At 47.2% G+C, this 15,000-nt stretch overlaps 1 protein-coding gene across 1 annotated transcript in view; it reads right to left on the bottom strand.

Moving 5' to 3' along the window:
• The window catches only part of slc35f1 (solute carrier family 35 member F1), a 66,896-nt gene that overhangs the window by 44,856 nt on the left and 7,040 nt on the right, over window positions 1–15,000 (bottom strand). The window contains exons 3-4 of the mRNA XM_062551320.1: window positions 12,567–12,667; window positions 11,524–11,699 (exon numbers count right to left, since the gene is read on the bottom strand). Coding sequence (XP_062407304.1) covers window positions 11,524–11,699; window positions 12,567–12,667 — 277 coding nt within the window. The remainder of the gene's footprint in view (window positions 1–11,523; window positions 11,700–12,566; window positions 12,668–15,000) is intronic.

Below are 15,000 nucleotides of genomic sequence, written 5' to 3'. Positions count from 1 at the left end.
CACCAGTGAGGGCAGCGTTGGCACACAAGAGCTTAAGTAGTATGGCATGAGTGAGGGCAGCATTGGTTAAGGATATCCTCACAGCGGTGATTAGACAGGTGATCACAGATCCTTTAACTACTTTACTCATACCTTATCCCAGAGGCGGACATTCCTGGTTCCACAGAGTAAAAGTCCTGCCATATATTCTTTCTACCTGTGCACTTAACAGAGGTGATATCAGTAATTATCTGATGTACATGGCTGCTAGTTAGGATGAGCTGGTTTACTAAATGGTTGGATCAAATACTTGGCAGGACTTTTACTTTCTGAACCCGGGATGTCTGCCTCTGCCTTATCCTCATTCAAAAACCGTTAAATGTAACATGACGAAATGTCTCCATGCAACTCATTGCTCATTCACTTTACTGTAAATTACTGTAAATGAGTGGAATGTTAACGTTGTAATTAAACAGTAAAAAGTATATGAAACGCAAGTGGTGGAGAGTTCAAGTGTTCAAGTTAATGGGTAATGCAAGGTCATGGGTTTTCAGATTTCCTTTGAAAAGATGAGAGAAAAGTAAAGAAGGACAACCATCAGAGCAGCACCATCAATCAAGCCGTTATGGTAGAGTGGATAGACGGAAGCCATTTTTTACCAGGAGTTTGCCAAAAAGCACCCGAACAACTCTCAGACCATGAGAAGTAAAATCATCTGGTCTGATGAAATGAAGACTGAACTATTTGATCACAATGACCAATCTGTGAAAGAAACCAGACACTGAGCTGCACTGATGTCTGTCCTTCTGTACGCTTCTCTCATCTGCACAAAGCAACTCTGGATCTCATTCATAGTGACCAGTGGGTCCTTGGTTACCTGTCTGACCAAGGCCCTTCGTCCCGGATGACTCAGTTTGGCTGGAAGGCCAGATCTAAGAGGACTGCTGGTTGTATCAAATCTTTTCCATTTGAGAATGATGAAGGCTACCGTGCTCTTGGGCACTTTCAATGCTGCCGAAAGGTTTCTGTATCTTTCCTCAGATCAATGTCTTCACATGCACAACCCTGTCTCGCATTGAGTCTGGACAATTCTCTCGACCTTATGGCTCGGTTTTTACTCTGGCATACACCATCAACTATGAGACCTTATATAAAGAGGTGTGTGCCTCTTCTAATTACGTTCAGTGAATTTGTTTCGGCACAGGTGGACTCCAATCTAGTTGTAAAAGCATCTCAAGGACTATTGATAGAAGTAGGAGGCACCCACCAGAGCTGGAAAACTCTGGTCATAACACACGGTCTGAAGGATACTTACGTAAAGGGCATATTTCAAAACAAAACACTCCAACACCTGCTTTTTATCAGATTGAGATTGTGTAGATTGATGAGAAAAAAATAATTTCACCCATTTTAAGACGAGTCTGAAACATAACAAAACGCGGAAACCTTGAAAGGGCCTGTACTGTATACATTACAGACTTTCCATATGGAAAGCACAAAGACACAGAAATACAGAAATCATTGTCTATGGCTATCGGCACAGACACCACAGACGACGTGGCCAGGAATTGGTTTGAAAGAGCCGGAATATTCATTAAAAAGAGCCAAACAGCGCAGATCCGTGGTCCTCCGCGGGCATAATGACAATAACCAATCAATTGAGAGCACTGCGGCGCTAACATAACAATTAGCTCTGAGAGATGGAGGCCAGATTTAGACTCAACAGCTCGATTTACGGCGCAGGACGCTCCAGGCACCTCAGCACTCCGGAGAGGCGCGGCTGTAATTCACACTCACACCGCCGTCCCACCGGAACCCACCGGAACCAACCGGTACTCACCGCGCCAGGCAAGCTCAGCCGAGCATAGAGTCTATTCAGAGGGAGAGGGGAGTGGGAGCGTGTGTGTGTGTACAGTATGTATGTGTTGGTGTGTGTGTGTGGGGGGGGGGGGGGGGGGGATAATCATATCTCCACTACTCTGGTCAACAAGGGGTGTGTGTGTGGGAGTGTGACTGTGACTGTGTGAGTGAGTGTATGTGCGTGTGTGTGTGCGTGTGGGTGGTGAGGGTTAAGTCAAATAAATAACAATATCTCAACTAGTATAGTCTAGTCTGCAAGGGGTGTGTGTGTGTATGTGTGTGGTGGGAGTGAAGTGAAATAAATAATCATATCTCAACTAGTCTGGTCTGCAAGGGGAGTGTGAGAGTGTGTGTGTGTGTGTGTGTGTGTGTGTGTGTGTGTGTGTGTGTGTGTGTGTGTGGAAGTGAAATAAATAATCATCTAGTCTGGTCTGCAAGGTGCAGCAGCATCCCCTCCCCTTCCTTCACTGGCACGCCATCAGTCACAAACAAAAGACACACACACACACACACACACACACACACACACACACACACACACACACACACACACAAAAAGCCCACTCCAGAGAGAGTTCTGGAACGAGGCGGCTGATAAGAGGAAGGCGAGTGGGGTGTAATTAATAAATGATGAGCGGATTATGCCCAGCTGTACTCGCACTCACTGACAGGTACACACCAGCCAGCCGGCACCGCTGATGGCACAGAGGAGGAAAGGAGAGGAGAGGAGGAGAGGAGAGGAGATGAAAGGAGAGGAGGAGAGGACAGGAGAAGAGAAGAGGAGAGCAGGTGGAGAGGGGGGAGAGAGGAGGGAGAGATGGGGGGGGGGGGGGGCACATTACATGGGAGGCCATTATCTGTGTTCGGAAGTGGCCCTCTGGAGGGAAGGGAAAATGTGGGCAATTATTTCTCCAGGGCGACCGATGATGATGTGGTCCTCGAAAAATAAATAATTAAGTAAATAAATAAAGAAATGTTTCTTTTGTGTGCACTGACAAAGCTGCTGACGACTGAAGACAAGAGCAGGGCCGTCTGCATGGGGGGGGGGGGGGGGCTCTCGTTATTGGACTGCATGATGTTGCGTGTGCTAAGCCAGTCTTTGGCTACCCACTCCTGAGCTGGCCTAAGTCAATAGGACTTATCCCATCCAGGGACTGTTTACATGGTACAGTACATGGCATCATTGAGTTGATTATTGGACAGAGGAGGATGGCTACTCTTGAAAACACACTACATCCATGCACACACACAAACACACAAACACAAACAACCACACACACAGACAAACCCACACACACACACACTACATACAGTACACACATACACACATGCGCACACACACACAGACACAGACACACATACAGACACACACACGCTCACACACACACACACACACACACACACAGAGAGAGAGAGAGAGAGAGAGAGAGAGAGAGAGAGAGAGAGACACACTTTGAGTGGTTACAACAAATGTGCAGAGAGCGAAAAAAGAGAATACTAAAAAAATCCAGGATACATTATTGATTTGGCGTCCGCAGGTGAACCTGCAAAGCTGCGCACGCGGCTTCACCTGCCGCTAGCATCACGGCAGCTCCCTCTCAGGCAGGTGCGACGACTGTTCCTGTCTCCAGGTGTACCCCCCCTAAAGCAGCGCGACTTGGCTGAGCGCGAGACTCCTTGGCAGGAAACGACGAGAAAGCTTTCAGAGGCAATCACAGGCAGCAGAGGACGAGGACGGTGACCTTAGCAGGGCGCTCGCGGTTTCCCGGAGGAAGATGAGGGTCGGGATAATGAGAACCACTGGACTGTGACAAGCCCCATCAAATCTCTCACATGGGGGAAAAAAAGAGCAGCGCTCCCACCTCTCTACAGTTCAATTCTTTTCCTGTATGCGCTCTGTCTCTCTCTCGACTTCTCTATCTCGTTCTCTCTCTCCCTCTCTTGATTTCTCTACCTCTCTCTCCCTCTCCTTACCCTCTCTCTCTCTCTCTCTCTCTCTCTCTCTTTCTCTCACACACGCACACACACACGCAGACCAAGCTCCCACCTTTCAGCCAGTTTTGTACACTTCCCTTGTCAGTTCAGTAGCGCGCACACACACACACACACACACACAAACACACACACACACACACACACACACAGACACACACACACATACACACACACACACACACACACACACACACACACACACACACACACACACACACACACACACACACACACACACACAGGTAACTAAAAGGATGGGAGATCTTTCACACACTCTTGTCAGTTCAGTGACACACACACACACACACACACACTCACACACTTACACACTCACACACTCACACACTCACACACTCACACACTCTCTCACACACACACACAGCAGCTAAAGCTCTAGTCTCTCACAGATGTTTGTTCTCTTCTCTTGTCAGTTCTGTGGTAGACTGGAGGACTGCAACAAGGCTGATAAAAGCCTGTTAAGAGAAAGCAGGCTAAGGCTCAGAGTTCAAACGAAAAGCAAGCATGAACAACAAATAATGGCAATGCTGACACAAACGCCGAAAATTATAAACGTACCTATCAACTTGGTGCAACACGAGCAGGCTATTGCTTTGCGAAACTGAAACATTTAAGACTCAGAGTGGTTTCTTTTCTCTTGCATCACCTGCCTCTAGCCAAGACTTTAACCGGGAAACTCTATTCCTAATTGTGTTGAGAAATACAGCATACTGCAGAAAGCATAACTTTTTAGAGAGAGATAGAGAGAGAGAGAGAATTAAATTTCTTTTTTTGCAGCTATGTGAGATGAAAGATGTGAATGAGGGAGAGGGAGAGGGAGCTCACTAGAGGAAAAGAACACGACGGAAGAAACTCTAAAATTGGGCCGGCAGTCACCCTGAGCTTGGAGTAGGACAGCGTAAAATTAAGCAAGGATTCATTAAGGCACTGATACATCATATCTGTCCACCGAGAGGCGGGTGCTGGGGGAGGGGGGGGGTTACGGCGGCCTCTCCAAGCATCGGGAGAATTACTCTCTCAGAATGACTCCGAAGAGAGTCGAGGAGAAATCAATACAGCGAATAGCGCTTCAAGGAAATGGCTGCCACAAGCAACTTGCGTTCGAACGGGGAAATGTTGTCTGGAGAGTTAGCCGAGTGTAGAGGAAAGTAATTAAAAGAAAAAAGTTGGTCACTGTCTGATGGGCCATGCGCTGGGTGCCTCAAATGAAATATGTTTTTCTTTTGACGGGCGCCGAGCAGTTGGCCGACTGTTAACACTCTGGCATGTTTTGATGGTATGCTTCGCCTGCCAGTGTCCTTGGGGGAAGTTGTGGAAGTTTGCAGCGGCAGAGGGTGTTGGCTGATGCTGTACACATACAGACACTTTATACACATTCCCTCTGTCTGTCTGTCTCTCTCACACACACACTTTCTCTCTCTCTCTCTCTCTCTCACACACACACACAGACACACAGACACACACACACACTTTCTCTCTCTCACACACACACACAGACACACACACACACATATTTCTCCCTCTTTTTGGCTGTAACTGTGTGTGTGTTAGCTCGGCTGTGATTATCTGCGTTATCACCGTTTGTTCATTTCTCTTGGACTGCGTCCACCTGGCCCCCCTCGCGTCGGCTGACAAAAAAAATGGCTGCCAGCCGCCTCCATTCGTCTGCCCCTTTCCCTAACAATAGCAGAGCCACGGAGCTGCCATATGCTCGCGTGTCGCTGTGCTCGTTTTGCGAGGAACGCGAAAAGGGTTCGTCATTCCCGCAAACCAACACACTCTCATTCGTGCGACTGCACCAGATGGGGAGATGTTCTGACTCCATCAGCTGTCACCCGAGATGTCAGAGAGACGAGTTTATACTCTCACGACAGCAGATGAGAGATGTCTCAGTCGTTGGCCCGTTCCAAACCGCAGCGAGGCTCACTAGAGTCTCAACGAGGCAAACAAGCCAGATGTCACGTCGGTGTTGCCTTGCTCACTGTAGCCGTTCCACTGAAATGAGAATGCAAACTGCACTAATAGGAAATGGATTTAATAATGTGAAGCAAGGCTGCAGGTGCCTTCAGACTGGGAGTTTCCCATTTGCCAATGACACTAGCCTGCTGTTATTATTACAGTAATAACGGACTCTACGTGAAATAGCGGCAAGACAGCATGTTGACTGTTCTTCGAGGCAGAGGTAGAGTTTAATTTTTTATTTGGCTTACTGTGGTGCCTCAGGCAAAGAGAGAGGGAAAAGACGAACGTCACTCAGGATGAGGCACGAGGCCCTGAGAGAGATGCCTCAGGAGATAGACACCACTGGCTGTGTTTAGTCTCTCACCTGTTGCTGTCTGGTTCTCTCTCTCTCTCTCTCTCTCTCTCTCTCTCTCTCTCTCTCTCTCTCTCTCTCTATCATGTTGCTCTGTCTCTTTTCCTGTTCCTTAGCTGACTGAGGTGTGAACGGAATCTGTACTGGGGCTAGGGCTAAAAAGAGGAAAAAAAGTTTTTAAATCGAAAATCGAGTTTTTCATTCAAATGGATTTGTTTTTTTTGAAAGTCGATTTTTCTCTGAACCTTATCCAGCTGCTGACGGGCAGCAAACATAAGCAGGATGTGATGTAATGGAGCTCATTAGTGAGGTCATCCATAATAAGCATATAGCATACCGACTGTACAATGTATATAAACTAATGATACTAGTAATGCAAGAGTAGGCATACTGCACACTGTATAAACTAATGATACTAATGCAAGAGTAGGCCTACTACACACTGTATAAACTAATGATACTAGTAATGCAAGAGTAGGCCTACTACTATACATAATGTATAATCTAATGATACTATGATACGTGTGTGTGTGTGGGGGGGGGGGTCTATTCAAGGTTCATTTCTAAGCCATAGCACCCAGCACTAGCAGTGCTGCCAGGCCGGAGAGGGAGCACACAGGGAGAGGCTGGAGGGGAGAGAACAACAGCGCGTTCACATGGCGGAGGGTGAAAGAGTCCCTCCTGTTGAACACAAGTCGAGTACTGCTCAATCACTTCACAGAGGGATCAAGAGAGAAAAGAGAGAGAGAGAGAGAGAGGGAGAGAGAGAGAGAGAGAGAGAGTAAGCAAGAGAGAGAGGGAGAGAGAAAACACTAAAAGAGAACACTTGCACACCACAATTTCTTTCACAGCTGGGAACACAGTGTGCTTGGGCGATTTAACCTGGTGGCATCTAGCAGCGGAGGGCTTGGTGGGGAGGGGGAGTGGTGGGTGGGGGTAGGTGGAGGGGGAGTGGTGGTGGAGTTACTCAGCAGTTGATTGTAAGTCACCCAGGCAAGGCATCCGATGGGAAGCTGCTACTCACTGCCCACTGCCAGCCCCCACCTATTTAGGAGCGAGACAACCAGCCAGAGCCAGACGCCATTCACTCGCAAAACGTGTCCCTCTTTATCGACGGACGCAATAACCACGGCCACGGCCGCCAGACACTACAGACACACAAAGCGAGCGGAGCAATTTGGCGCGCAGCGGAAACTCGGGAGTGCCACAGCTGCGTCTTTCTCTCACGGAGAGAGCAGCTTGACTTGGGAATAATGGCCTTTTCCGCAGCTCGCTGGTGCCATCCCAAGTTCAGGCGTCAGGAGTAGGAGAGCAGAAAAGCGCCGGACTCCACGGCTAATTAGGAAGCGCAGCGCTTTTACACTTCCTCTGCTCCAGTGGCTCCAGCATCAGGGAGTGAAAGGGAGCGTGTCTTTCAAGCATGACAAAGCAATGACAAAGCAACGATAGAACAGTGAACTGGGTCCAATGTTGTCAGAGTAAGCACTTTTTTTCCTATCTGTTTAGTTTGGCGGGCATGGTATGGAGATGAAGGACTATCCACTGGAAATCTGTAATTTCAAATTGAGGAAAAACAAAGATGGACGCTCTTGTTATAGAGCTCTGTGATGTGGTATCTATTACTTGTCAAGACCAATTTAACTAGCCACTGCTGACCCATAGCAAAAAGTCCTGTCGGATTCCAATCAGATTCCAATCAGATTTTGGAACCAGTAGGATCCTATAGGATTCTAATCAGATTTTGGATTTTGTTTTTTACAATCTTGTAGGATTCCTAAATCCTATAGGATTGTTGCTATTGGAATCCAAAAGGATTTTGGATCCCAAATCGGATTGTAGTCCTATAGGACATTTTGATAAGGGGAGGGTCTTGAGACAGACATGAGAAGAGCTCCTGTATGAGACATGTATTTGCTTAATCTTCCCTCAGCACACATTTAAAAACACCCAGTGCTCGAGTGATCCATGTTTACCAGAAGCACAGACAAAACGTGCGGAAGGTGTCTCTTAGTTATGGCTCCCGCCAGCTTTCTATTAATAAATCGCATTTAGCATTCCAGGCCTTCACTTGTTTGCTCTATTTCTGGCTCAGGGAAATCGTGAGGCAACGACGAGGAAATTAGATCAAAATTGTTCCACAAAACTGGCATTCGACATGTGCACATAATGAACTGCAAAAAATGTGACACGTCTTGTGTGTGTTGCACCGCTTGCTTTCCTGCAAAGGCGTCCATTTTGTTAGACATGAACATCAATGCTTCGCAGAACTCGTTGGCTTCCTAATGGCCGACCCTCTCAGAGGTTTCAGGATATAAAAAACACCACGCGCAAAGAGCTACATATGCAGAATCAAAGCTTAGGTGGTGTAGACGTGTGAAGATGATTGTTTAGCTCAGTTAGGCTCCCTATGCCCTGCAGCGTTCTTATATTCATTTGGCTATGAGCAAATTATAGACTTGGGTTCTCTAAGGTCAAGAAAATAATTCAAGGCTATAATGGTACAGTCAGCATGTGTCATTTCAGTATTTCTTCTAATGGACTTATAATGGGGTGGACTGATAAAAAGGCCAGGTAATTGCACAGTAAAAAAGGTACCAGTAGCTTCTGTCTCCAGCAGCTTCTTTTAGCTTTGGACTCAAAGGCAGATTCCAGCCTATGTACTGTATATCCTACCCCAGCGTCATGCTTAACAACGCCCCTTAGCTGTTCAAAAAACAGTGTTAACTACAGCCTCTCGGGGCTTATTGCTTTATTCTAGAACATCTAGTACAAAGATCTTAGAGCGCACCATTCTCCCTTTTATAAGTTACTTCACCATCAACATGACTTCAAAGCTGCCATATTAACCTTGCATAGGATGCCTTCCAGCAAGGTTCATCTAGTGTTAAGTGGTTCAACAGAACATGAGTGTGTGTGGGGAAACTAAATAAACCCCCCACACACTCACTTAGCGGTCACCCTCAAAGTTGACAGATAAAGAACCCGATGTTTTTGATGCTTTTAGTTTCCAACTCTGCCTCTCACAGAGAAAATCCTTGAGATTCTTGGAAGAGCCACTTCTACTTAGCCTCTTCCCTGGCCAGACCCAACAGAATCTCTCAAATTGAAGTATTATAGTGAAGGGCACAGCCCTTGGCAGAAAGCATAGCTTCTAGACAGTCACCGACTCCCAAATCACACCAAAAGGAGAAAGGCTTTTAGAGGAAACCTCTCTGTCAATGGCCATGTTTAGACAAAAAAAGAAATGACTGCGCACTATTCTCTGTCAATGTCTTCTATTGAGTCAATTAAAAGTCGGTCTAATGCAGAAATAGCTGACGACAATCAAATACAAAACTTCAGTAATACTGCTCCTTTTCTACTCTCACACTCTTAAAACAAATGAGTTAGAAACAACACATACTGTGTTGTACCTAACTGGACATAGAGATGTGTTAAGAAAACAACACAAGTTGTGTTATTTTCAACACATTCGTTTTATGAGTGCACAGTAGGAGAGACTGAGGGCAGGTGTTACTTAATCTTGATAAGCCTCACAGATAACATGTGTAACAATTACATCATCCAACTAAGTTCAAACTGTCATCAATGTTTTCCACCCCTGTCATAAGTTATTTATAGAAAGTCTCCCTTTTAAAGAATATGGAGTGGTCTGTGTAGTCTGAGGGAACTTGAAGAAGTGAAGAACTGATGCCCTGAACAGTGAACTGAAGGGGTATGAATGATTCATGACAAGGCCTGAGGCTGTGTTCTCACTGACAGCCGTGTTACAAAAATGGCATCCTCGATCATGATGGGGTTTTTTTCGGTATAGACAAAAGTACTGGGATGCCTGCCATTACACCCACAACAAATTCAATGACATCCCATTCTAAATCCAAAGCCAACATGGAAGTGATCCACAAGACTTTGGAGGATCTGTGGCAACTTTTGCCATTACATCATTTTTTGAGGCCAGACACTGATGTTGGACGAGAAGTTCACCCCAAAGGTGTTTGAGGGGGTAGAGAACCGTATTTTCTGCGAGCCAGTTAAGTTCTTCCATACCAAAATCCCTTAAACTTGTCTCCAAAGACCTTGCTTTGGAAACTGTAGAGAGTCACACTGGTGGAGGGATACTAAAGTATAAGGTTTTTTTCAGGTGTTGGGCTTGGGTAAGCGAAAGACATCTTAATGCTTCAGTGCACTAAGACATTTGGGACAATTTTATGCTTACAACTTTTTGGGAACAGTTTGGGGAATCCCTTAGCGGTTCCAACATCTCTTTACCCCAGTGCACAAAGGTCCATAAAGATCTGTAAAGACATGGTTGGGCGAGAACTTGACTGGCCCACAGAGAACAGGTCTATGTATCCATTCAAACATTGAGAGAGAGATTGAGAGCCAGGCCTTCTTGACAAAGACCAGTGGTCAAAATGTTTTACAATTAAATCACCTCTGAGAGCAATGAAGACAGTGTGCGGATATTTTCCCTTTCAATAAAAATTGCACACACTCTAAAATCCTACCCAAAAGACTGAAAGCTGTTACAGCTGCAAAGGGGGCCCATCTCCATATTAATACCTAATGATTTAAAGATGGAATATCATTGGGATTGGGATATCATCCTTTGAGTGTAATGGCATAGGCCTAAGTCCCAAAACGTTTTGCTTACATACTGTAAATTTGGTAGCAAATGACAGCCTTGCATTTTGTTAGGAAAAAGATCCATTAAAGTTAAAAGGTGCAATCCTCGATGCTGGTGAAAAGGCTGTTGATTTTTCAGCTCAATTTCTGATCATGTTACGGAAACAGCATTGCTGATTGGCTGAAAACAAATGGCTGTGTAAAAAAAAAAAAGGCTTGGCCCAGACTACTTTACCCGCTGCTCACGGGGACTTTTATTCACACACACGCCTACTGGCTAGCGCTCCAGTGTGTGTGCACAGGCAGAGGAGAGTTAATGGCTTCTAATGGAGGACTACCCTGCTGAGGTGTGTCTCTATTCATGCACTCTCACACCAGTGGTATGGGCACGCTAACCTGCTGAGTGCTGGGCGGCTAAAGGTCACCAGCCCCTGCTGGGACTGCAAACAGCACGATTAGCCATGGAGATAATGCCACGCTGCTTTTAACTTGCATGCCACTATGCATTCCACTGAAGTGATTAAACCTTTTGTTCTTAGAGAGACCCACAGTTCCCAGGAGGCCGACATCCCGGGTCCTGAAAGTAAAAGTCCTGCCATACATTCTTTCTACCTGTGCACTTCACACAGGTGATATCAGTAATTATCTGATCTAGCTGGGATGAGCCTCTGTGTGTGTGTGAGTGTGTTTGGTGGTGGTGGTGGTGGTGGGTCCTGATTTCATCCCAGTACCTTGCCTGACGGCCAGCGTGGTGGTGTAGACCAGGAAGAGGAGGATGTAGTTGAGAAAGCTCTGGAACACGGGGGTGTTGGCGCGGTAGTCGTCGGCCAGGTACTTGCTGGTCAGGCCGATCCCACAGATGAGCAGAGAGAGAACCTGCCCCAGGGCCAGAGTCAACATCAGCTCCCTGGGCATAGAGAGAGAGAGAGGGAGAGAGGGATGAAGAGAGAGGGGGAGAGAGGGATGGAGAGAGGGATTGAGAGAGAGAGAGAGAGGGAGCAAGGGAGGGAGAGAGGGATGGAGGGAGAGCGAGAGGGAGGGAGGGGGAGAGGGAGAGAGGGAGCAAGGGAGGGAGAGAGGGATGGAGAGAGAGAGAGGGAGGGATGGAGGGAGAGAGAGGGATGGGGAGAGAGAGGGAGCAAGGGAGGGAGAGAGGGATGGAGGGAGAGAGGGATAAAAAGGGAAGAGAAAAAGAGAAATGAGAGGGGAGACAGAGGGGACATGGAGAGGACGAGACAGAAAGGTGACGCAGAGAGAATGAGGTGATGGATGAGACAGAGACAGAGAGGGGGGCGGGGGAGGGAGGGAGGATGAGTGAGCCAGAGAGAGAAACAGGAGAGAGAGGCAAGTGTAAACAGGGTACAGAGGACAAGGGGAGAGAGAGAGAGAGAAAGAGGGAGAAAGAGGGAGAGAACAAAATAGTTGTTGGAATACAGCCTTGTCATTATGTAGTTATCGTAGTATACAGTAGCAGCAGTAGTGGTGGTAGTAGTAGTAGTACTAGTAGTAGTAGTAGTGTTAGGACTTAGGAGTAGTGATTGTTGCCTCAGTAATAAGACAGTAAGCCTGTAATATTTACAAGACATTTTTGGGCTTTTAATCCCTACTGCTGCTTTAATACAAGGAGATTTATAACACAAGTCAAGACAAACATGTCAGTGACATTCAAATTCCCTGGGAATTCAGCCTACAGTACACGTCTACTATTGCTAGCATCATGCTGCAGCCGCTGAACCACGGGCCAATGTAATCACAGAGCTTCTGAGCAGCTGACGCTCCGCTCTGTTCTAGAGGGCACTCCAGCGCGGCGTGTTGGGCGGAACAAGCGCAGAACCGGAGCATGGCGACGCCACAGTCGCCTCTGAAGCGGCGCGTCTGAACCAATCACAGCAGAGAGCACTGCTAATACAGCACAGCCATGATCACCAGCTAACGCTGTGTCTGAGGACATCACAAGCATGTCAGGCTGGTGAAATAAATGCCGGTATGGAGACGGTATGGTGTATCATCGGGCAAGTTCTGACAGAGTAGTGAGAAGATAAAAAATGTGCGGTGAACTTAGAAACATCATCTACAGAACTCTGTGTGTGTGTGTGTGTGTGTGTCTGTTGAGGTGGAGGATGTTTTAGGATATCCAGGATATAAGATAACATTACTACTAACTTTTATTCAGATAACCTTTCAATTATCAATGTATTCAGTTACAAACAAATTGAATTCCTAGTGAACAGGACGCCTACCTGTAGTTCCTGATGCCCACCCCACCCTTCCCAGAGAGACGGGCTGAATATGCAAGGGCTTGAGCCCGCCTTCTGATTGAGCCACTTCCTACAGAGGCTAACCAACCTGTCAGTCAGTGCCATTACTCTGACAGAGGTCTGTCTCCTCCCAGCCTGAGAAAACTCACAGGCTCGTCTCCCTCAGCCGTAACCATGGCACCCACCGGCTGAGTGACAGGTGTCAGCTCAGGGATTCCGGTGATGCACCTCTTCTCTGTCGTTCGTCACGCTCAAGGCCACAAAGTCCCCGTCATCACCATCCCCTCCTTCCCCCCCAACGCACACACACACACACACACACACACACACACACACACACACACACACATCCCCTCTGCTCCACCCTCCTAAGGAGCGGTCTCCGTCCCCGACTCCAGTGACGGCAGCAGAGGCACGTCCGTGCGGTGTGATTTGCGGCCGCCCGGGTCTATATAAATACGCTCTGTCTGTGGAGATACGCCGGGCCCCGGCGCAGTGATAAGCACTCCAGCCCTTCCTGTCATTCATCAACAGGTGGCAGCGGGGAGATGGAGCTTCCGTAGGATGCGGTCTGCATGGGGGTGATATTCCCTCACACACACACACACACACACACACACACACACACACACACACACACACACACACTCACACACGTACACACGTACACACGTACACACACACTGTCTCCCTTTCACTCTCTCACTGCCTCCCTTCTCTCTCTATTTATCTGCCTCTCTCTCTCTTTCAGTCATATTCAGTCTTTCTCTCTCTCTCTCTCTCTCTCGTTTTCTCTCTCTCTCTTGTGTTTGCGGTTTCTCTATCTCTGCTGCTCTCAGCCTTTCTTTCCCTCCCTCCAGTCTCCTGTGTGTGTGTGTTATTGTTAAAGTAATGAGGCCAGCAGCCATTGCTTGGAGTCTTTTGTCCCCTGTGATAACACATTTCCACCGTCGGCCTGCTGTGCTGTTGGTGTTCTCCAGAGATTGGACCTCTGCCCTCACATCCCACTCATTACATTCCATATCTCAGCCAACTGATCGAAAGCTGCAGAAATGTGATCCAAGAGTTGGATCACCAAAGAATAGTGGGTGCCTCTCATTTGGGCTTTTATACGTCCTCCCTCGCTTCTCGGGCCTCGATCCTTACTGATCTACATAAAGAATGATGGGGCAAAAACAATGGGATATTCTATCCAGTGTTAGTTATAGATCAGTGGGAATGCCCCTCGAGGATCGAGGACGCATGTTGAGAAGCACCTATAGACTGCAGAAGACTGTTTTTTTGAGGGGGGTGCTTTTATGCCTTTAGGACAGTGAAGAGAGTGATAGGAAGGGAGAGGGAGAGAGAGAGATATGGGGTGGGATCGGAAAATGATCTGGACTGGACTCGAACCCGGGTTCCCGTGCGACCAAATGTGATATGGGCACTGCAGCCACATTTCCCATCATCCAATGCTCCTCTCCACAGCTCAGCTCTTAACAGCGACAATTAAAATGTCAACTCAAAAATTAGGCTGTGATGGGATGTGATCCATTTCCTAATCCTACACTGGCATATGATAGTACACTTGCAGCAATCGGAAACAAATTCAGACCAGAGCTGCCCCATAAAATCCAGATCAACTAAAGCTAACGGGAAGAAACTAGTGAAGTGAGCTACAGGACTTACAAACTCTTCCTAATTACAATCCCAAGATGACATCTCCTCTTTTCAAGTGGTTAAACAATGTCATTCAAGTGGTGCAACAAAGTCGAGCACAAATGGAACTATTCTGTGCACGTCATGTCTCATGTCAATGAGCTTCTTCATTTTTTGGTGGAGAAAACACAACACCCCCCCCCCCCCTCCTCCCCCCTTGGGCCGTCTGTACCATCTGCATTCCCATTTCCATACTTAATATTCCTAGCCAGCACCTTCCGAACTGATAACATTCCATGCTGTGTGACTTTA

Source organism: Sardina pilchardus, chromosome 12 (assembly GCF_963854185.1).
Source record: "Sardina pilchardus chromosome 12, fSarPil1.1, whole genome shotgun sequence".
NCBI classification, from domain to species: domain Eukaryota; kingdom Metazoa; phylum Chordata; class Actinopteri; order Clupeiformes; family Clupeidae; genus Sardina; species Sardina pilchardus.
Note: the sequence above shows the minus strand (reverse complement) of the source record. Positions and strands in the feature narration are given on the sequence as shown.